The sequence below is a fragment of the Apus apus genome, chromosome 4 (assembly GCF_020740795.1).
Source record: "Apus apus isolate bApuApu2 chromosome 4, bApuApu2.pri.cur, whole genome shotgun sequence".
In the NCBI taxonomy this organism is placed as follows: Eukaryota; Metazoa; Chordata; class Aves; order Apodiformes; family Apodidae; genus Apus; species Apus apus.
In genome coordinates, this window is record NC_067285.1 from 44,898,666 (window position 1) to 44,920,194 (window position 21,529).

Below are 21,529 nucleotides of genomic sequence, written 5' to 3' on the forward strand. Positions count from 1 at the left end.
GCACAACACACACCATCAGCACTTTCATGCTTGAGAAATGCTTGCATGCGTTATTTTTTTCACTCAGATTCAATCCTTCTCATAGGAAATAACCACAAGCAGTTAAGAATAGATTAATGAAATGTCAGTTCTTTTAAGTCAACACTGTAAACAGTGAGATATTTGTTGAAGGGTAAATTCTTTCCAGGAAACCTAGTAACATGTGTTATATGTAAATGATGATATTTCCTGGCCCTTTTCAAGTCCATGCATGAAAAAAACAAAACACATTTTAGGAATCAACTGCCAAACGTAAATAGCACAATACACAAGAGAAAGAAAAGAGGATGAAGAAATAAAAATATTTTTTTAAAAAATGTCTTTATCACTTGAAATGTTAAAATGTTTTTGAAACTGCTCAGTGATGTTATGGAAGAAAACCAAAGTCCTGTGCAAAAGACACGTCACAACACAGTGTGGGAGCATGCTGAGGAACAGCAGATGGGACAAACTGGAATGACCCCTTTATCTAAGGTGACCACTGCACATAAAACTCGTCAGTGTAATCTCACCACGCTCTGAGAACAGCGTTCTTTGGTTTTACTTCGACTGCAGCAACACTTTTTTGGCTGAAACGAGAGAGGACCCCCCTGCTCCCCAAGCCTGGCTGCACAGGGGACTGAACTCGGCCGAGTGCCACCCGTGCCCCACAAGCTGCAGAAGCTCAGCAACCGGCGGGACACGCAGAGCAGGTGAACACAGATGGAAACAGGCTCAAGAGACATCAGGTGTTAACAGACTCAAGAATGAGGTTTTCCTTGATAAAAGCCCTATTTTGCTGTGGAAGAGTGGATGAAATGTGTGGTGTGGAAAAGGAAGATGGAGTTGATTCTTTCTGAATACCTTATTTCCATCAGGGTTGTGGATTACTGTAGTTTGGGGCTCCTGAGCGAGAACAAAATAAAGAGAAAAAGAGTTCCCATTGGTAAATACATTCTCATTAGTGTGAGGGAGTGCAAGAAGAGCCAGCTCACAAATGCTGAACACTGACAAGAGCTAAAACAAATGTTAACTGTTGCCAGAGGATGAAACTGGATGTCTGTAATACAGATTTCCTCAACAGCAAGCCAGCAAAAAAAAAAAAAAAAAAGACCATCTCACCTAATGCAGCAGCATGCAGAGACCTTATTCAGGACCAATGTACACAGGGCTTTGAAGCTCTGGAGACCTGCAGAGGCTCTTTGGCACTACGGGCTTTGTGTGCCAGACAACGAGGCCAGATATCACCTCTTTTCTTGAAGCACGTTTGCTTGTATTAGTATTAAATGATTAAATAAAGATACGGATGAATCCCTAAGGATTAAGGATGAATTTACTACCTCTAGGCACTGCCATGTTTTGGGAGGCATTGATTAATACCAATTGCTGCCTTGGCAGAGCAGCATAAAAGTGAGATGAGATCTTTGTGTGATTTTAAAGCGTAATTTCCACAGATCCTTTTCCCTTCAAAACCGAGAGAGTAATATTTACAAGGGCAGCCAGCCAGCACGCTTTTAGAGTGCACTATTGTGCATGGCAATGGACAGACTGCCACATCCTCATGCATGAAACCCATTAACTGGTCCTTAGAAATGACTGAGCAGTGTCTGACTTAGTGCCAGTCCCACAAAAAAAGAAAAAAAAAAATATTCAGGAGGGAAAATGTCTCCCCACCTGTGTGAATTACCCACATTTTCAAAGCTATATATGCAAGCCTATGGGAACAATACCATAAAATCAGGTACTTATGCACTGGCACTTATATTTGTGAACCCTGTGACACACGTATGCCTAAGAAACAGGAGCTACTAATAAAAGCAAGGCTGCAATAGAAACACTCATGAGCAGCACTCTGATTAGTAATATGTTCCTAGCAGAGCTTATTAATGAGTAACGTCTCCTACAGATTTAAATGTAAGAGAAACAAGCAAAACCGTTTAGCACTAGATGCCTCTTGATCCCAGTGAAGACTTGCAAAGTCCTGTTGAGTTTGAGGAAATATGGAATGAAAATCTGAATAAGGTCTATGTTATGGTTGCCTAGCAATAATCCTGTTACTGCCCTTGATATTAATACTCATATTAAGACAAAGCAGAGAAAATAAGACAGCGTTTTGTTTTCTGGGTTTTCTTTTTGTGCGAAAGGTTAGCATTTAAAAGATGGAAACAGTCATCAGGCAAAGAGCCAAGAGCAACACAAAATGCATTCTACTCACTTTCTGGCACAGCATGCAGAAAACTCCACTACAGTTACAAATGCTACGGCTCTACCGCATCCAGCTTCCACGTAACATTTTCTATTAATAACCACTCTCTAATGGACTTCCTCACCAAAAAAAGAAAGCGTCATTCAAACAAAAAGTTTTTCCAAAAAACCTGTTTTTAGAAAGCAAACAGAGTAAAATGCATGAAAAAGCCAAAAGGAAGGAAGAACAGACAGAAGACAGTCAAAGACTTCAAGACAGCATGAGAAGGAAGATTCCAGGTATACCAGCGCCGGGGTAGGAATATTTTCCTTGGGGCTGGTTACCACGTTGGTTTTGTTGTTTATCTGTAGGTATGCAGAAAATAGAAACAGACAGGCCTTAGAACTCGCGGCAGCACCGTATCTATATCTCTCTGTATAGAACATCTATATACAGATATAGATATCTATATATAGATACAGATATGGAAATAAAGAATCACAGAAAGATGAACTTCTGAACCTGCAGGAGCACCACCGATAGCTCTGGCAGCTTAGCTCCCAGCACGCTAGCTACGGGCCTGCAGATGCACTGAATGAAGGTCAGTAGACAGTAGAGGTGAGGTCAGCCGTGACACTTCAACCAGCAGAGAGCCTTTGAGCAGCAGCTAATCACAGATTAATGAATTAATATGGGTTTGAAGAACGTCCTAAATAGCCATGTCAATGTCTTGACATCAAACAGTACTAAACAATTGCACCTGGTTTTCCTTTATTTACCTATCACTACCCTCAAGAACATTTGACTATTCATAGCTCTCCAGCAAGCCTTAGATTTCTTCTGTTGGCTTCTGGGAACAGATTTGAATAAATAAAACTGGTTCCAGGTCTGTGTAAATACAACTGATGCTAGAAAGAGCCTGGTGCCCCTTTAGCTTATTTTTGTCTTATTTTAAATAAAAATAATTGACAGCTGTGATTTTTTTAGATATTTTTTTTTTAGTCTCAAGAATCCTGCCTTTCAATTTTGGCATTATAACCTGAAAGTGTAAGGTTCATAGTATCTGTTGTCTTGCTCCACAAATCAGTACAGATATGCTTAACTGTACAGGTAGGTCATCACATTAATTCTTAAGCTTAGCACAGTACTACACCTTTCCGTGACTTTGGGCTTTTACTTATACAAAATTTTAATTCAAATCAAACTATTTAGTAATAAGTTTAAAGGTATCTGATTCTTTAAATCCATTTTTAAGATTCAGCTTTCATAAATAGCATGGTATGAAAAAAACAGCAATAGTAAAAATAATGTACCGAGCCAGTTTTACATGCACTAAGAAGCAAGATTGTAGTAAATCTAGTTTGAAATATGTAATTTTTTTTCTTTAACAATAATTAGGAAAAAAATATTACGTACATTTTGGTCATGTCTAATTTTAACAAGAGCAGTCCAAAGCAGCATGCAGAGCTGGGTGTATGGATATATATTGTCTGGAAAGACCTTGATCCACCAAAAAAAAAGTTCCACTGAACCTTCCAGTCATAGTAACTAGTAATAAAAGTGCAAAAGAATGGAAAAAAGTCCAAAGTTTTTCCATGGATGGATTTTTGTAAAAATGTAATAAATTTCTTAATCTAAACTAAAAACTCCGCCATTTTTGGGGGGTCAAAATTTGAAAGCCTTTCTAAAGCAGTTAGAAAATAGTGATATGCTAAGCAACGTGTATGAAAAGGCATGAAGTGGAAGGTCCCAGAACAGTGGCCCAAACCAAGCTGAGCATGGAGCATCTGCCTCCTGATTTAAACTTCCTGATGACTCTGTCATCTCAGCTGCAGTGCTCGGGTTCTCAGCCCTGCAGGCTAACATTTCAGTTCAGCCTGTGCCAAGGGCTTTGCTAAATTCCAGCCTTCAGGAGTTAGCACCGCTGGGGGAACTCGTTGAATGTCACGTCCTCAGCACTTTGTGATGATTATTTTACTTTGGTACAGACGTGGCAGCTGTTGATTGAAAGAATTAAGCCTCCATTTGAACTGAATCTGATTCAGGACGTGTCTAGATTATGGAAATGTCAACAGGATTTCCATTATTACACACTTCAAACTTCCTCACCTTAACCAGCATTGAACTGGCTTTGAAGAATATAAAGCAGTCTTATTAGTTACTGTGAGGGGACATTATTTCGACACTACATGTTATTTAGTAATATTTGTGAAAGGAACCAATCTCCTGTATAGAATAAAAATAATTTTCTTGGATTTAAGATTAAAGTTCACAGCGCTCTACAGCAGGAGGACGAGAAACAGGGTTTTTTTTTAACAATGGTCTTCCAACAGAAATTGTCATTAAGAGAAATTATGGTCATTATTGAGTGCCAACTGTTTAGTTTATGCCCCAACTTGGCCTAATTATTGTCAAATAAATTTAATTTATTGATTCACAATTACAGGCATAAATTGCAGGGGTGCCTGAGCTCAAGGCAAGGGAAGAATAAATACCTTTGTGCCTAAAGGTGTTCATGGGGAGACATACCTATTAGCAAGCATTTTATGTATCAACTAACCTGCTACCATACTTATGGGATGGTGAGGTGGACAAAACCCAAACTCCTTACTCAGGAAAAAACTTTAAAAAAACCCCACCAACCAATTCAGTAAATTAAAATTCTATAGGAGAACTGTGGAATAATAAGAACATGTACAATGCTGCTTGGCGACATATTAAATCTTCCAAAACAAAACTCACACATCAAGTTATATAACTACAAGTTAATATTTTGATGATGGTATAGTCATAAAGAGAGTAGGAACAGAAAAGGCCCTAACAAAAGGCAGAAAGACATAAAGCAAAAACATGAGGAAAGAAATGAAGATTTCACCAGATTTCATTGTCCTATTCAGTAGTAGCTTAATAAAAATAAAAATAATTTTAAAAAAATCAAGTGCTATGTCAAACAAATGCTTGTTGTTGAATGCATAATTAAACCAGGTTAATCAAATTTCAATTTCAGTTTTGCCTGAGTAAGGAGAGCAGGCTTGGGTCCATACTCCCTTGGTGAAAGTCCTATCAAAATAAACAATATCCATCACAGCTACTGCTGAAAACTGCAGGAAATAGATTCAGAACTTCTTAGTAAGATATTGAGAATACAGCATTTATTAGGAAAAGCAGAAAGAGAGAAAGTAATTAAAAATAAAGTTGTTTCTTCTGTGTAAGAACTTGGTAAAACCCTTTGAAACTTCAGAGAGAAAACAGCACTTTCTCTCTCTCACAGAATGCATACATGTGCTTTTATTAATGTATCATGGAAACGTAGAATACCAGGGTGGAAGGGACCTCAAGGATCATCTGGTCCAAACTTTCTTGGCAAAAGCACGGTCTATAGGAGCACACATGGCATAGTTTGCACCCATTTTTAACAGCAAAGGGAAATTATTCTAAGAGGAGTGAAATATTTTCATATGAAGAAGTTATTCTGAAGCTGAATTGTGCTTAAGCTTAACTGTGCTTGTGACCTATTTGTAGTAAAGGAGAACTTTTATACTAATGCATTGCCTGTCCAGAGCCACTCTCCCAGGTCTGACAGCACCACAGTACAGACACAAATGCTCCCAACAGATGGGCATGACTGTAAACTCATTAGTGGCCTTTTATCAATGTATTACAACAATATTTGAAGAAAGAAAATCACAGAATTGTCAGAGTTGAAAGGGATCATCTCAAGAGATGATAACTCCTCTGCTAAAGCAGGATTGCCTGGAGCACATTGCACAGGATTGCATCCAGGCAGGTTTTGAACATCTCCAGAAAAGGAGACTCCACAACGTTTCTGGGCAGCCTGTTCACAAAACCTGCATCTTGGGACTTAATCTTTCACCTTGTACTTCTGTAACAAAAAGTGAAAGCACACTTCCCATTTGGGACACTAGAAATATCCCCACCGTAACTTTCTGGGGACCCTCATCCACTAATCCTGCCACTAATCCTCTGTCACTGAAATTCTGTGTTCCCCCAAAGAACAGACTATTTACCTGTGTAATAACATGTCTGCTCAGACCTGATCAGCAATCTTTGCTTTTCAAGGAGAGTTGTACTTCCCAGTGAAAGGTTGGGATGAGGGATATTTGTGTCCTCTTTACTGGCAGCAGCAACAGGCACTGGCTGGGACATCCCACCCCAGCCGATCATCAGGAGCATCTCAGAAATCCGATTCAAAACCATAATAAAGAGGAATAGTGTTAAGTTGCTTTGTGGGATCACAGAGGGCAAAGGAAGGCAATATTGTGGAGTAGGCTGGGGAGGAAGAAAAGTTATTAAGACTCACTCTCAGTTGGGACACCTGGTGACTAAGCCCTGAGCTGCGAAGTAAATTAGCTGGGAAACAGGGTATGGAAAGGCTGGGAAACTGTGTTTTTTTTTTACTCCTGAGCATTTAACATGACATCTTGGTCTACAGTGGCTCAATTAAAGTGATACTGTTTTGCTGTGTAATGTACTTTGTGTTATATTTCATGAGATGAATGCTATTAGCTTTTATATAAGGAGGTTTTCAAAATTAACAGAAGGCTGTTGTAAGATTACTATTTTGTTCTTATTTTTATTTACTAAAAACAGCTGCATTGGCCAATGCTACATCTACTTTTTTGTTTTCATACGTCCCCGGGTTAAAAAAAAAAATATTAAAAAAACCCCAACTTGCTTGAAAGAACTGCAGAACAATTCACTGTGGATGGCACATAGCAACTGCAGGCTTAAAATTCACAAGGTTGTCCTTTCAAGTCTTGCAGCTTCTCACAGTATGTCAACAGAACTAAATACAACTGCTGATTTCTAAGTGTGAACGTTTCACAGGAGGAAAAAAAAATAAAAATCTGTCGATAAAGATCCTCACCATCATCTGAACACTCGAACTGGACTTCCTTTTCTGAATTGACCAGTCAGAGAGAAAGGAAAAGAAGAAAATGTGACTGGTTGGATTTGCAGTATCAAGGCATGGAGTACAGTATATTTCTGCTTTGGCTTTGCTTTTTTTTTTTTTTTTTTTTTTAATAAGAAAAAGACAGCTTAAGCTGTAGGAAGGGGTGGAAAAATGCTATGGATTATATAGTATCTCAGTAACAGAAATGACAAAAATAGACTTCCCCAGATGTAAATTTACTCCCTTTGCTCCACATGACCCTGCAGACAAACAGCAGACACATAAAACATGCTGAAAACCAAAGTATCAAATCCCAACAAATGTAACTTAGGCAAAATTTTGGCAACAATTTCTTCCAGCACTATAATCAAAATTGAGATATAACAAATAACATCATAGACCTGTAGGAGGAATGATATTTATTTAAGAAGGAAAAGCTGGTCAGTGTACACAAAAATTATGTATTTGATAACAAAAGTTGTTAAGGGTTTTCCCCAGGAACGACAGAATAGTAGTGCATGTGTGCTTCTCCACATAACAAGGACTTTTACCACTTGGCAGTGAGAAGCAATGAAATAATATCATTCTCAATTCCTTTAAAGTCAGTTTCCTGATTTTTTTTATAGGAAAAGTGTGGGAGAACAGGAACAAATATCCTATGAATCTCACATTTAAGAATAAAATGTTTTGTTAGAGTAAAAAAATTAAATAGAAAATTAAAATTCAGGTCAAAGACACACTTCTTAGTTAACAAAGAGAACAGAGGAGTATTTTTTTAATAACATAAGGAAAGCTCGAGGCGCTTATTTTAGTCTTCAGAAGACCTCCAGGAAAGGAAATTAAATACTTTTCATTGCTGAGTGATTTTTTGTTTTCTTGTTTTGTTTGCTTGTTGTTTGTTTTGGGGTTTTTTGTGTTTGTTTTTTTTTTCTGGCTGCTTTTCAAAGTATTTATCCAGAACTTTCATTTGTGAAGCATCTCTCCTCCTGCAGGATCTGTTGACACCAGAATATGAGCTCTAAATCATGTATGAAAGCTGCCAAAATGTTCCATTCTCAGTAAGGTCTATTAGTCAGGAAGAGCTGATTTGTTGTGATAGTAAACCCCTCCAGTTCTGCCAAATATAGCAAGTACATCTGGCAGAATACACCTCATGTGGAGCCAAGCCTACCAGTAAACTTTGGGACTTCCATGAAATCTAGTGAAAAGTCAAGGGGAAACATGGAGGCAACAGAACTGCAGATAAACACTGATATTTAAAAAGCTCAAATGCCCACCACCAAACCATTATTTATTTATATTTATGCACCAATTAGTAACACTGAGTTATTAATTACACAATCATCCTTCATTAAAATAGCAAAAAAACCCATTTTCTCCAGTAGTTTTCTATCTTCCACTTATTAAAATGACTGCTTTTCAAATATTTCTTTTAGTTCTTTTTTTAAGCTTAACCTGCTAACTTTAATCACTTCAAATATACAGTAAGAAGCACTTATTTACAAAGTCTAGAAAGGAAAGAAATTACAAGAATCAGTTCTAAAAACTGTTACAGATAGGTGGTGACTAATCAAATATATTTCAAAGCACGTGTTTAACCTACCTTAACTCCATCCGGCTTTTTCAGTAAACTCTTGGCTGCTGTAAAACGAGACAAATCATTTCAGTGTCAGGTGGTTACCACTGAGGTCAACCAGCTGTGCCAGCAAACCCCCATTGCCTCCCAACTGCAGATACATTTTCAGCTTCTATTTCCTCCTTCTGTTGCTCTCAGTATAGGAAATGAAGTATTTAAGAACTACAAAGACTTAAGAACATCACGTATTTCTTTAGCTGCTGATGAAAGCTGTACTTACAGAAGGACAGCCCTCCTTGGGTGGCACAGAGGAAATGGAAGCAGGGCGAGTGTGAAAGCAGCAGCTTTGGCTATATTAATTTTTTTCAGCTGCAAGACGCTTACAGTTGTTGATTGGGATAGTTTGATGTGACTTTGAAAAGTGTTCTGATGGCAGGGACTATGACCAGGTGTTTCGAGAGCTCACTGGCATCTTAATGACACTGTTAGCGTGACAGTGACATACAAGTAACCACTACCAGATCAATGAGGTACCTAAAGAGCATGGGGGGGCACAGTGCTATCTATTCTACCTAATGGAAAAGCAAACTGGGTTTTCAAAAAGCACCTCTGGGCAATGGCTCTTTGGGGGTTTCTCACCATGACAGCATCAGTCACTCTGCCTGAAAGGTGAGGAAATTTACAAATAAGGAAGAACAATCTGGTAGAGAAGTGTTGCTTTGGAAGGGTGCTTCCTGGGAGGTAAAAATAACACATGGCAGGCTTTGCTTCAACTTCTCATTAAGAAAACCTGTTATTTTCTGAATCAAGCTCCACACTAATCTAAGCTCTTCAAAGCGGTGAGGACCACTTTGCTGTAATACTATCCAAGGCTTGAAATTCCACCACTTAAACCTGGCAACAAGAAGGGGGCCAAATCATTCCAAATGACTAAATCTGGAGGGCTAATGTGCAACTGAGCACACCACAGCTCTGAATCTGACAAGACTTACAGCAGAAACACAGGCTGGGTGATCTATCACATTCAAATAAACTATTCACTAAAGCGTAAATGCTTTGTGAGTCACTGCCAGAGACTTGAAGAAGTATAAATTACAAACCAAGCCTGGAGTTTTTTGGTTTTGGTGTTGTTTATGACCCAGTCTTCCTATCAGAAGGTGCATCATGGCTTGGCTTACCAGAAAGTGCTGCTCTATATAGGCTGTTTTGCTTAGAAGTAGGAAGGCTTTTTAAAAGGGAAATGCTGCAGCTAACAACCTGGCATCATCAAAGAGAGACTGTTCTGCCACAGAGCTACCGTCCTGCCACAGAGCTACCGTCCTTACCAGCATCTTTCCCTTTTAAGCAAAAAAAAACAACCCACAATGGGAGCTTGCAAGCCTAAGGTTGCTCAGACTGGCTGAGGATACTGGAGTTACTGAGTAGGGGGTTTAAACCTGAAGTTAGTTTTTGTATTTGTGACTTATTCTCCAGCTGTATCTACACTAAGTGCTCATTTAGCTCTGTCTGGTTCAGAGTACAGAAAATGTAAGATCACCTTGTTAACTATATAGAAATAACTGATGTCCATTATTGTGTTGTTTACATTAAAAAACTGGAAAGTGATGCCAGGTTAATGTTTATTATTTCATTAATATATCAACCCTCCAAATGCAGTTTATTAATTATGGACATCAGCCAGCACTACCATTAAAACTCTCACAAGGCCCATGATTACAGCTAAAATGAACAAAAAAAAATTGCCTGTGTTATGCAACAGGATCATCACATGTTTCTATTTACAGAACCATGTAACTTAATATTGAAAATAAATTGGTTTACATAGATTTTTGAGACAGGACACACATCCTTTTGCAATGTGTGCTTACAGGACCTGATGCAACACAGCCATAAGATTTTACACAACCACAAATGTTGGGGGCACTCTATTTACTTCAGAAATTTATACAGGGAAAGAGGAGGAACTATTTCTAAAACCTAAGGCCAAAAAAAACGAAAGTTCATTGCTTTCGAAGCCTGTTTTATACCATCAGTCCTGACAAAAATACAAGAATAGCTAAATGAATTCTTAGAGGCTGCTGTTCTTAACAAACTAGGTCCTTTTGCTAGATTTGAGCATAAAACTTGTGAGTTCTTTTTCATGCTTAACAAACATTACATGTTATATGTAAACAGTTCAATGAAAGCCAGTAAAATGAGGGCACCAAAAGGAACAACTACAAATACTGTGTTCATGGCATTTCCAGTGTGTCCTTTAAAATGTGCCTAGCATAGGATTATTATGCAGTATTTTATCTTATAGGACATATTCCATATTCAACTGCCTTTGTTGGTTTTAGCTTGGAGCATATTTTTAATAATATTTTGATACATCTTTCTGTAAGCACAGATACTGCATACAAATCAAGTATTTGAAGAATTTGCAGGAGCAAAGCAATTAGCATATTCTAAATTAAGCCCACAATGAAAGATTTCTTGCAACTACAAGCAACAGCTATAAATAAAATCTGAGGCAGCACTAACAGGCCAGAAAGCAGACTGAAAAGAAATGGTGTTGTGACAACATATAGAAATAAAAGTGATTTAGGACACACAGCAATTCTGAGTCAGAAGAGGAAAAAGATGTTCCTTTCACGTGCTGAGGGTCTTACCTCACGAGAAATATACATTCCACATAAAAGGAAGAAAAAAAAAAAGGAAAATAAAACACTTTTATAACCACATCTTTATGGACAAATGACCTTCAAAAGCATGCTTTGCAATGAAATACAATGAATAAACAACTTGAGAAAATAAAATGTCATTAAGGAAAATATGGGTCATAATGGTGTAAAACACAGATGACAGGTGAAAAAAATCCAAAACAAAGCCAAAAACCCTGTTTGCCCCTCACGCTGAAATATTTTAAAATTACTTCTGCTTTTTTCTCATTCATGAAAGTTGAAATTGACCCTTGCACATATAGACAGTGACAGCTATGAAAAGTGATGAGAAATGATGTCTTTGATTGATATTTAATAAGAATTCATTTTTACAAGATCTGCAGCCTAGACTATTCCCACCTTTAAAATGAATTGGCAGGTACTGGCAATTCATTAAGCATTAACCCAATGGAATTTACATAAATGTAATCCTCTGTGGTATAGGTGTGGATTAAATACAGGAACTTAACCAAGAAATTGTATTTCAAGTACCATGCAAATTGAACAAGTTGTTCTTGCATTCATGATTATGTAATTTATTTTGGATGATTCAGTGCTAATTATTATTCAAAATCTGCCCAAAGCACTATCATGTTTTTGTCCATAGATTAATTGATGTTACACTCCAGCAGTTACATCATAGAGCAGGAGGGCATGTAAAGTCACTGAGTTTTGAATCGGGTTTTCTTTTTCACTATTCACTTGCAATCTCAAATGGCAAAATGAAAAACTCAACACAGCATCAAAGTTTTGGCAAGACTTCTATCGAGAACAATTCTAACTCTACTAACAGCAAATTTATTTCAGCTTTTTCTATTAATATTTCTTTAGTATAAAGATTAAAATCTCCAGGAATATCACTATAAAATTATTTCATAAAGAAGAAACATCTCTTGTTATATCAAGCTAGGCATTAGAGAAGGAAAAGGAGAACTCATTTTACAATGTTTCTTACTCCTTAGCAAAGCACTAAAGAATGAACATGCATTTATTTTATACATCTAGATATAGATATATACAGATATATATAATTCAAGATGCAGTAGAATCCCAGAATGACATTTGAGGTATATAAAAATAATTTTTAAATGTTGTTTGCTGATACTTATGCATGTTGAGCTATATGCATTATTTTCAGTTTTTCTCCACCAAAACAGACAGGAGAACTCTGTCTTTTGATAGGTGTCACTAAAATGTAAAGAGAAGGCACTCACGTGCTACTGAAAAATTAGACTGTCATCTAAAAGAGAATCTGTTTGGCCCAATGAATTTAAATTCTTTTGTTTGCTTCATCAAAGTAAATAACTTCAGATCTATCACATTTAGATGTTCCTGAATAACAAAGATATTTCTGTACTAATGAATCCTAATTAGATCTTACTCAGTACAGACATGAAAACATAAAGACAGTATTAAGCTGGAGCTCAATGAACATACCTGAGAAATTTCTGGTAGCCAGCATAGTTGTCAAAATGGCCCCCTGTGTACACACACATTTGCTCAAATTAGCATCACACTTGTGTAAAATTCTGAACGTGACACAACAAAAAGGAAAACACAAGTAAATTACAGCAATTCTATAAATTAACCCTGAAAGAATGGTTTCTCTGTGCATTACTTATCACGTGTGATGCCATGAAGGCATAAATTGTAATTTAATCTTAATTACACCTCTCAGCAATCCTGGTCATCTCAAGTATTTACCATTTATGAGCATATAATGCACAAACCACGAGTACTCATGGCACAGTCATCAGCAGGGAAGCACATAGCTGAATATAAAACAGACCTTACTAAAGTGCTCAGATTCTTTTTTAGGTTGGAAGAGGAGTTTATTTGTAATGTGCCAATTAGAAAAGTTCACATCAGCAAAGTTATCTTGTCTGATGAGGTGAACACAAAGAATAATCTAAAAGAATAATCTCACAGATTTTTCTTCAATGAAGTATTGTAATGTGTATTAATGAAATTCTTTTGAATCCAACCAAATTATGCTATGACCTACTCACTTCCACAAAAAGTTTAAGATCTTCATGTCAAAAGCTGATCATCTATCAAGCAGTTCATTTAAGCATAATATTCAAGAAAAAAAATTGCTTAGGGATTATTAGTTTTATACATGGAACACAAGCCACCATTCTTTTATCTTTCCAAAATTATCTACTCATCCTTGCTGAAGTTTTCATTCTTACCTTTAGTTTTCTTCTTGCATTGAATTTCTTCAAGCAATCTACAGTCTCTTGTCTGTGCATCATAGAGGCAACAGTAGAACGTTGCTAAGAGAAGAAGAAAAGAATAATTTTAAGGCACCCAGCCAGACGTCTAGCATTTTAGCTACTCTACCACGTACATATTACAACCCACATGGTCCAAAACTTAGGCCTTTAATTTCTACCCTGTCTGACCACCCCCTTGTGCAGGTTTCTACACGTTTGGGAAACGTCCAAATCGACAAAACCAAGGTCTCATTTCACTCAGCCTTTCCCACGTGACAGAAACAGGGACTAAGAAAAACAAAGCATCTTAGAACTTGGATTATGCAGTATAAGAATCAAAGTGAGATACTGTACTAAGACTTTGGAAAATATGTTTTACAACAAGAAGGAAATTTTTATTCACAATGGGTGAGGTACAGCAGCAGGAAACATTTCAGAAAAAATTTACTGGTACCTGTATTTTCCCTGTAACTTGACTTATTTTGCATCACAATATTAAAGGCAAGATGATGCAGCCTACTGGAGTGAATAAAGAGTTGGGAACCAGCTATATGTCTCACTGTGACTTTCAAAGTACCACCCCAGATTACCTGCAAAGTCACAGCATAGAAAGTATTGAGAGTTGGAAAGTAGTCCTGGATCCAGTAACAGTTAGGCAACCTCTGCTACCTGCTAACTGACTTTATTTATAAAGTCCCTTAATTTCCTGCCTTTACATTTCATGCTTATCATAAGACTATAAGGAAATGAAGATGTAAAGCATTATCTAAGTCAAAGTTACCTTCTTGTACCTTTCTTTTCTCTCTGAGAATTTAAAATAATGCTCTAATTTTGGATCTTCTGCACCACAAAGTCAAGGCAAAGGAGTTAATTTCTGCAAAAATCTTATCGCAGGCTGAGACTTCAATATATGACACTATTGACTGTATCTGCACGAGTAAGGACAAAAATTATTCCCTAAGCACCTTCACTATATGCACAAGGAAACAACCATAAGCTGATTTATCTGTCAAATTATCCAGTTAAATTTGTGGAAATGACTTACACAGATCCATGGGTGCTTTAGTGCTTCTGATGCTGTGATACGTTTTGCTGGATTGATGGTGAGCATTTTATTGATAAGGTCTTTTGCTTCAGGAGTCACTGTATCCCATTCTGGTGAGGGAAACTTTAGAAAACATAAGTATGTGTACACAATCTTGCACAATCCTTACACAATTTTACCTAAGGATTTTAATTGATGCTGTTTCTGTAACATTAACTGATAGCACAACCAACCAGTTTTAAGGGGGAAAATGCAGTTTGCCACAATGAGAAGTCTGAATTTTCCAGTTTTGTAAAGAGTGTTTTTCTCCTTTACTATTTTGACCTTTATTTATTTGGTTCAAATGCAAAGCATTTCTGTATTTAGAATAACATGATACCAACTGAAATTCATAGCATAAAATAACAATGGCAGAGAGAAGAAAAAAATCCAGTCATCTGAGAGGCACTTAAGACAGTCCTACTTTCTTTTTTAATAAAGACAAAAATATTAAGCATTATTATCCAAACTCCTTGTTTGTTTTCTTTCAATGTAAATATTAATGCTAAATGTATCATTAGGATCTTCAAACCTAACTCATTATGAATTAATGACCCCCAGCTCAGCAAAATATTTATACGTGCACTCAAAGTGTCTGCTCAAATGCAAATGGAATGAAAAAACCACACCTTAAATTATTGTGCTGGTTTTGGCTGGGATAGAGTTAATTTTCTTCAGAGTAGATAATGGGGAACTTTTTCACTAGGAAGACTTGACAGATTGTAAGTTTATTTTGTTAAAAGGCCATAGCATAACAACTCCCTTTCAGTCCAGGACTGGATTCAAGTAAGAGCTTAAAAATCACAAGGTTCTCTTCTTTCCTCTTTCTCCTCCATAACTAAATTAAATTTGAGCATCAATAGCCTTTTGTCTTTTTAATTTAATATACTTGGATGATGTTGCAACATTCATAAAGTCACCAAATCATCAGCTCTTACTTACCAACAGTTCTAATGCTTTTTGTTGGAATACACATAGATAATGAAACTATCCCTTTTGAAAAGCTCTGTAGCAGCTTGTATTTCCAAAAGTGGGCACACAACAACAGCACCCAGCATCAAGGTGTATATTTAGGAAGCTTAAAGCTTCTTAAAAACAATTTAGATTGGTTGAAGTAATAAAACCACAAAGAAAAACACAGTGCCTTGGGAACTGAGAGAGGTCACAGAGGGTAACATAAGCTTGCATGACTCATGCAAGTTCCAAACTATGAAAGCTTGGAGCATAGGGAAATTAGATTTAAATTAATATAGGATGTTCCCATCCCAATAAGGTTGATGATAGTAAAGTGACATTTACTATATTGAGTGGCTCATAAAGATAACCTATACAACAAAAAATGTAAGAAATAATTATAATTTCACTTTTCACTCTAGAAAACTCCTGTGTAGAGGTACACTTACAACTAACTGACTAGACAGAGGATGGTACATACATCATAAGCACCAGCCTTGATCTGCTGGTAAAGCCTGTGCTGGTCTTCATCCCAGAAAGGAGGATATCCCACCAGGAGGATGTACAGAATGACACCTGCAGAAAATTCACAGTGGCATTCAGTAATTTTAAGAAACAAACCAAAGAAACTCACTTTGCATCTGATAAACACGTAAAACAAATGGTTCAAGAGTATCCAGCTACTGAAAAACACTGCCTGGAGAAAACAGTCAATGTAGGGTTCACAAGCTAAACTCCTCTGAGCAAAAATTAATATCTGACACAACATTTTATCAGGGACACTGAAGATATCTCTCTAGCTGAAGAAATAATTTTCAGCCATCATGGATGTTCTAGGAAAATTAGGTTTTTACCTCTGGTTTTATCATGGCTTGTCCTGGTGTCTATAAAGTTGTGTTTTAACTAATCTCATGCAAAGAAAATTTGGGCAACTCACTCGATATATATAAATACACGGTCAATAAGAAATAAAAAAGTCCATCTGCTGGTCTTACAGAGATGATTCACTATGACTAAAGAAAAGTGCTTTCACAAATACAACCAAATAAGCGTGGGTTGGAGCAAAATAAGGAAGCCACCAGTTGTTCTCAGCTAGGTAGCAGTCACTTGCCAGTACCTTAAACCACACTGTTTCAAGAACTGGATGATACAGCAATTGCTCTGCACTCCACAAAACATTTAGTTCCACAGTTTAAAACTGCAGTTCTAGTATATTGGTCATACCAGGTTTTAGGCTGCTTGTGAACTAAAACTTAGGCCCAGCTCACGGTGGAATTGCTCTGTTTTCTAACCAGTTAGGCATCGTGTGCCTGCTGCTATTTTTTTAATACTCTGTGAAAGCGTGTTGTGCAGACATGACCAAGAATGCCTTGACAACACATCTTCACAAATATTAAAAATTAAAAAAAAAAAATAATTAAGCTGGTAGAGTAACAAAAGATCTGATGACCTCTTCTAAAAATTAAGATTGAATTTTACTAAATACATATTATCTGATGAAGAATACAGTGTACTCTGGATATAATATCTCTCCCTCAAAATAATATACAGTTGACTGAACATGGTCTTGCAGAACAGTATCTTACCACATGCCCACATATCCACAGGTTTTCCATAAGGATCTTTTCGTAATACCTCCGGAGAAAGGTATCCTGGCGTGCCAGCAAAGCCTGTCAAAACACAAAGCAACTATTCTCAAAACTGTACACGCTCCACAAAACTGAAGTGATTCCCATCTCAGCCCACAAGGCATCATTTCCCAAGCCATCCATCACTAACCACTTCATTTTGTACACTTCTTTTCCCCACCAACACTAGGCACTCCAGATTCGACAGTGGTGTCAAGGATCTGGTGACAGGGCAATAGGGGAAGGTTCCCAGAAAGGTTACAAGATAGCTAACAGCATTTCACTCATGACTTCTGCATGTAGGGAGACATCCAGCATTGAGGTGAGGTGCAAATACATTTGGCTCAGGGTCAAGGTCAAAAGAGTCAGGAGAGCAGGAGGAGCGGGAAACATTAACCGAGTGGTCCGCTTGGAGATATTAATTGAATCATGACTGTTACTGGGTTGGTTTTTCTAAATCACTAGTATATTTTAAGCTATTTTAAAATAGCCCCAAACTATAAAGACTGTAAACATGACTTGCATTTCTGGGAGTCCCTCAGCTGTGAGGGCTGTTACCGCACACAGACTTCCACCGACATTTACAGGGAACTAATTAACAAAACAGAGGGACATCTGAGCTACAGCATCTTAACTATCAAAAGCATTTAATGAGCCCCAATCAGTCTTATGGGAGGGCAGGTTTCTGAGGAAGCTTACCTATGGAGAGACCTCTAATTTAGAATAAAAAAAAATAAGTAAAAACACGGTTCAAATTTCTTCATACAGAAGCAGAAACCTAATTCAGCCAATGCCAGGTGGTGGCAGAGTAAATAATGTTCAGAGTCATTCAGGAATAGCTTTCACAAAAGCACCACTGGCTGCTACTTAGTATGAAGACCACCAACTTGGGCTCAGCTTTCAGACAGCTTTTGCTGCTCCTATTTCACACAGCTACTTCTAATACCAACTTTCCACCGCAAAACTCGTTTCTGTGAAGTCATCCCACTTCTGGAAACCTCCTTACAAAAGTTCACAAAAAGCCTCTCTGATGTAATCCAGCCTTTAAAATTTATGTGCCCTTCATTCTTTATTCATTACCAGCAGTACTTCTTTCTCTAAGGGGAAATGCAAAATGTAGATATAAATGGAGACTTTTCTTAGGACACTGTAAATGATAAAAACTTAATGACCAATAACATTCTGTGCTGTTTCAGTTAGTAGGTCTGCTCTTTCAAGCATCTTTGGCTAAAAGAAATGCTTGGAAATTCTTGAAAGGTGAGAATTTGGTGGCTTTCATGAAGGACCACATGTCATTTCTGAAATACCACACAGGATTCCACAAAGCTTCTGAGAGATGGTGATAATGTATAAAGTGCACAGCTACAGAAAAAGGAAGCCTTTGCTGTAAAGCTGGCAAACATTTTAGGCTGGGAGGAGGAAATGAAGGAACATATTTGGTATATTCTGATGAGAACACAGCTACAATATTGTTATGAAAAATAACCTTGGTTTGTGCAGTCTCCTGATATGGGAGCTATGAATTGTTACAGTACTATCACACAGGAAACACATCTTAAGCTCCTTTGAGAAGCTGAAAAATACAAGTTCTAGGTAGCTTTAGAGTGATGTTTCATATGTCTTCTTGGCTGTAGTTCTTTACATTAATATTTTTGTTCACTTTGAAGAGAAAGTACAGTTGTCCTGACTTTACAGCTTACCTGACTCTCCAGTCCATAAACATGACTATGCATCACTTGAAAATAAACTTTAAGGAAAAAATATTAGCAGTTTGCTAACTTGATCTCTTGATAAAGATACAGAATGGGTCTAAACAGGAATAATCCATATGATTTTAGTACATACTCTGAAGATGTTTGAAGCAGGGAACACAGAAGAGTGCACAGTCATGATTCCAGCAAAAAAGAAAAAAGGTACTGAAATTGTTAACTACTCTTTATCAGGTAATTCTGTAACTGGTCAGAGGAATCCCAAAACGAGTGGACTTTTCTGAAAGCTATTGCTAAACTAGCTAAATAGCTAAAAGAACTCACAAAGCTGGAAACTGGTTATGACTGCACAGTGTCAAAAAATGACACCATCACCTTGTACTCCTATCATCACATGATTTAAATAAGTATCCAGAGGACCAAGACAAATGCTGTGCTTTATTGAGGCCTGTGGTGCACAAGCACATGAGATAACATGTTACCCAGCCTAAACAGCTTACAGTCTCAAAACCTCTTATGCAAAGATTACACATACATACTTAGCTTCATAAATGGTGAGTACATCTTTTGAGTCAAACCTGGATTGAAGGTTAACTATAATCACACAACATAAACTGAAATTAATGCAGAGAGCTGTATTTTAAACAGACAGCACAAAAAGATTAGTGCTCTAAGACCTGCTCTCTGCTTTCATCAGCCTCCTGTCAGACTGACAGCCTTCTCAGTATCATCCCTGCAAGGACTGCAAAGTAAAATGGCAGAATAAAACCCTTTAGTTTGAACAGTGTCTAACAGTTGTATATCTTTGCTAACATACCTTTGACTCAAGATCCAAAAGATCAAATCTATACAACCTCAATTTAATGGAACTAGCAAACTCATCCAGTGAAGCTATTCAAATTACTTCAGTGGTGCATATTTTAGTCCTACCTGCAGGGCTGGACTTAATTTAAAGGACCAAACTAAGACTAAACCAGCCAGTTAACTGCAGGTCCTTCCACTGACTCCAGCAGAGGGCAATGAGTCAGCTGCCTGGGTGAGCCTGTCAGACACTTTCCCAGAAAATTCAACACCTGCTAACAGGGTGCGGTGTTTTAGCTAAATCCTGGAACATTTTCTACAGAGAGGCAAGGAACAGGTTTGTTTTACAAACCAGGGAAGCATTCCACGGTATCCAAACACACACAGCTCTAGGCAGTTTCCTGCTGAGCCATGGTTTAAACAAAAAAGCGACCGTCACACCCGATGACTATACCCCCCAGCTAAAAAAAAAAGAAAAAACAAAAAAAAAAGGGGAAAACATACGGATGCAGAGCTATATATAGAATCAGAGCACTCCATGAGTCACTAAGTGCTGCAGAATCCAGTGGAAAGCAGAAAAATCTTTTGGAAGGAAGAAAAACTTCAAACCGTGGAGCACATGGAAGTTGATGTCTTGCCTTGTCAAAGCAAAGGCGTGAGAAGATGAAAGGAGCCACTCAGACCATTACAGAAAGGTTTTGCAGAGGAAGTTCCAGAAAAGGAACAGAACCCACTAGCCTTAACAAATACCACTTTTTTTTTTTTTTTTTAAGAGCTACATTAGATTAGTTTCTATTACCTTGCTGCCAGCTTACCTATACCTCATGTATCCCATTTTGAAGACATTCTGTTCAATCTCCTTCTTAGCAAGTTCAGCATGGCAGCCCTCCTGATGCTACAAGTCTAAACCAAGCACTTCACAAGTACCAAATGAGCAAAAAATAGTGCAAGATTTTACACGGAATCGCAAGCTCCTGTGCATCATCCTAATCCATACAGATGTATTACCTAGAGGCAATACCCCTGAAGTCACCTTTGTTCTGCTGATTTTTTTCTTGAGATGCTTCCTGTTTACCTGCTGTTTTTGTCATTCTAACAAATAACTTACATTTTGTCTTATTTCTCTTTTCCTCCTTTCATACTGGTCTATTGTAAGAGCAATCTTCTGTGTCTTTTGTGGATTATTGAAATCCATTTATATAAAAGCTGGGATTTAAAACAACAAGCTAGCTTATAAAGCTGCCAACATATGTCCAACAGTACAGACTGTGCATCCATGTGCAGTTATATCCTAGATTTCAAACACTAAAATCTCACAATCCACTGCCTGCACAAAATCCTTTGTGCTTTTATTCTAAGCTTTGACAGCAAGCTCACAATTTCTTTGTTCAATTTTAAACTGTACCTTCTAGCTGCTGTATGTGAGAATAGGAAGCTGCTATAAATATTTTATTCTGTATTTTTTTCCTTCTGGGTTTTCAATAAATTTTGTCCTGTGCCTCACATCTGTTCCAAGAGGGTGGTACGTGAGAAAGACACATCACGTTTCTACATGTCCTGTTATTTAAAACAACCAGTATTAAATCTTTCTTTCCCCATTTTCCCTTGGGCATCTGTTAACTGTAACAAACAAACTGCAATTAGCATTTTAAAAAAATAAAAAAATAAATCACACACAGAAAGGAGCTGGAGAGAAGCACACAATATTTCACTCATTACCCCACTCCTCACAAAGTGTAGC

At 37.4% G+C, this 21,529-nt stretch overlaps 1 protein-coding gene across 22 annotated transcripts in view; it reads right to left on the minus strand.

Moving 5' to 3' along the window:
• CAMK2D (calcium/calmodulin dependent protein kinase II delta) overlaps positions 1-21,529 on the minus strand; it is a 142,374-nt gene that overhangs the window by 21,689 nt on the left and 99,156 nt on the right. For 4 of the 22 annotated variants that reach the window (XM_051617967.1, XM_051617971.1, XM_051617969.1 and 1 more), the window contains exons 8-16: positions 17,237-17,320; positions 16,132-16,226; positions 14,658-14,780; positions 13,589-13,672; positions 12,834-12,876; positions 8,722-8,759; positions 7,092-7,124; positions 2,509-2,568; positions 883-924 (exon numbers count right to left, since the gene is read on the minus strand). In XM_051617967.1, coding sequence (XP_051473927.1) covers positions 883-924; positions 2,509-2,568; positions 7,092-7,124; positions 8,722-8,759; positions 12,834-12,876; positions 13,589-13,672; positions 14,658-14,780; positions 16,132-16,226; positions 17,237-17,320 — 602 coding nt within the window. The remainder of the gene's footprint in view (positions 1-882; positions 925-2,508; positions 2,569-7,091; positions 7,125-8,721; positions 8,760-12,833; positions 12,877-13,588; positions 13,673-14,657; positions 14,781-16,131; positions 16,227-17,236; positions 17,321-21,529) is intronic. The other 18 variants (XM_051617973.1, XM_051617972.1, XM_051617977.1 and 15 more) reach the window with 10 other exon arrangements.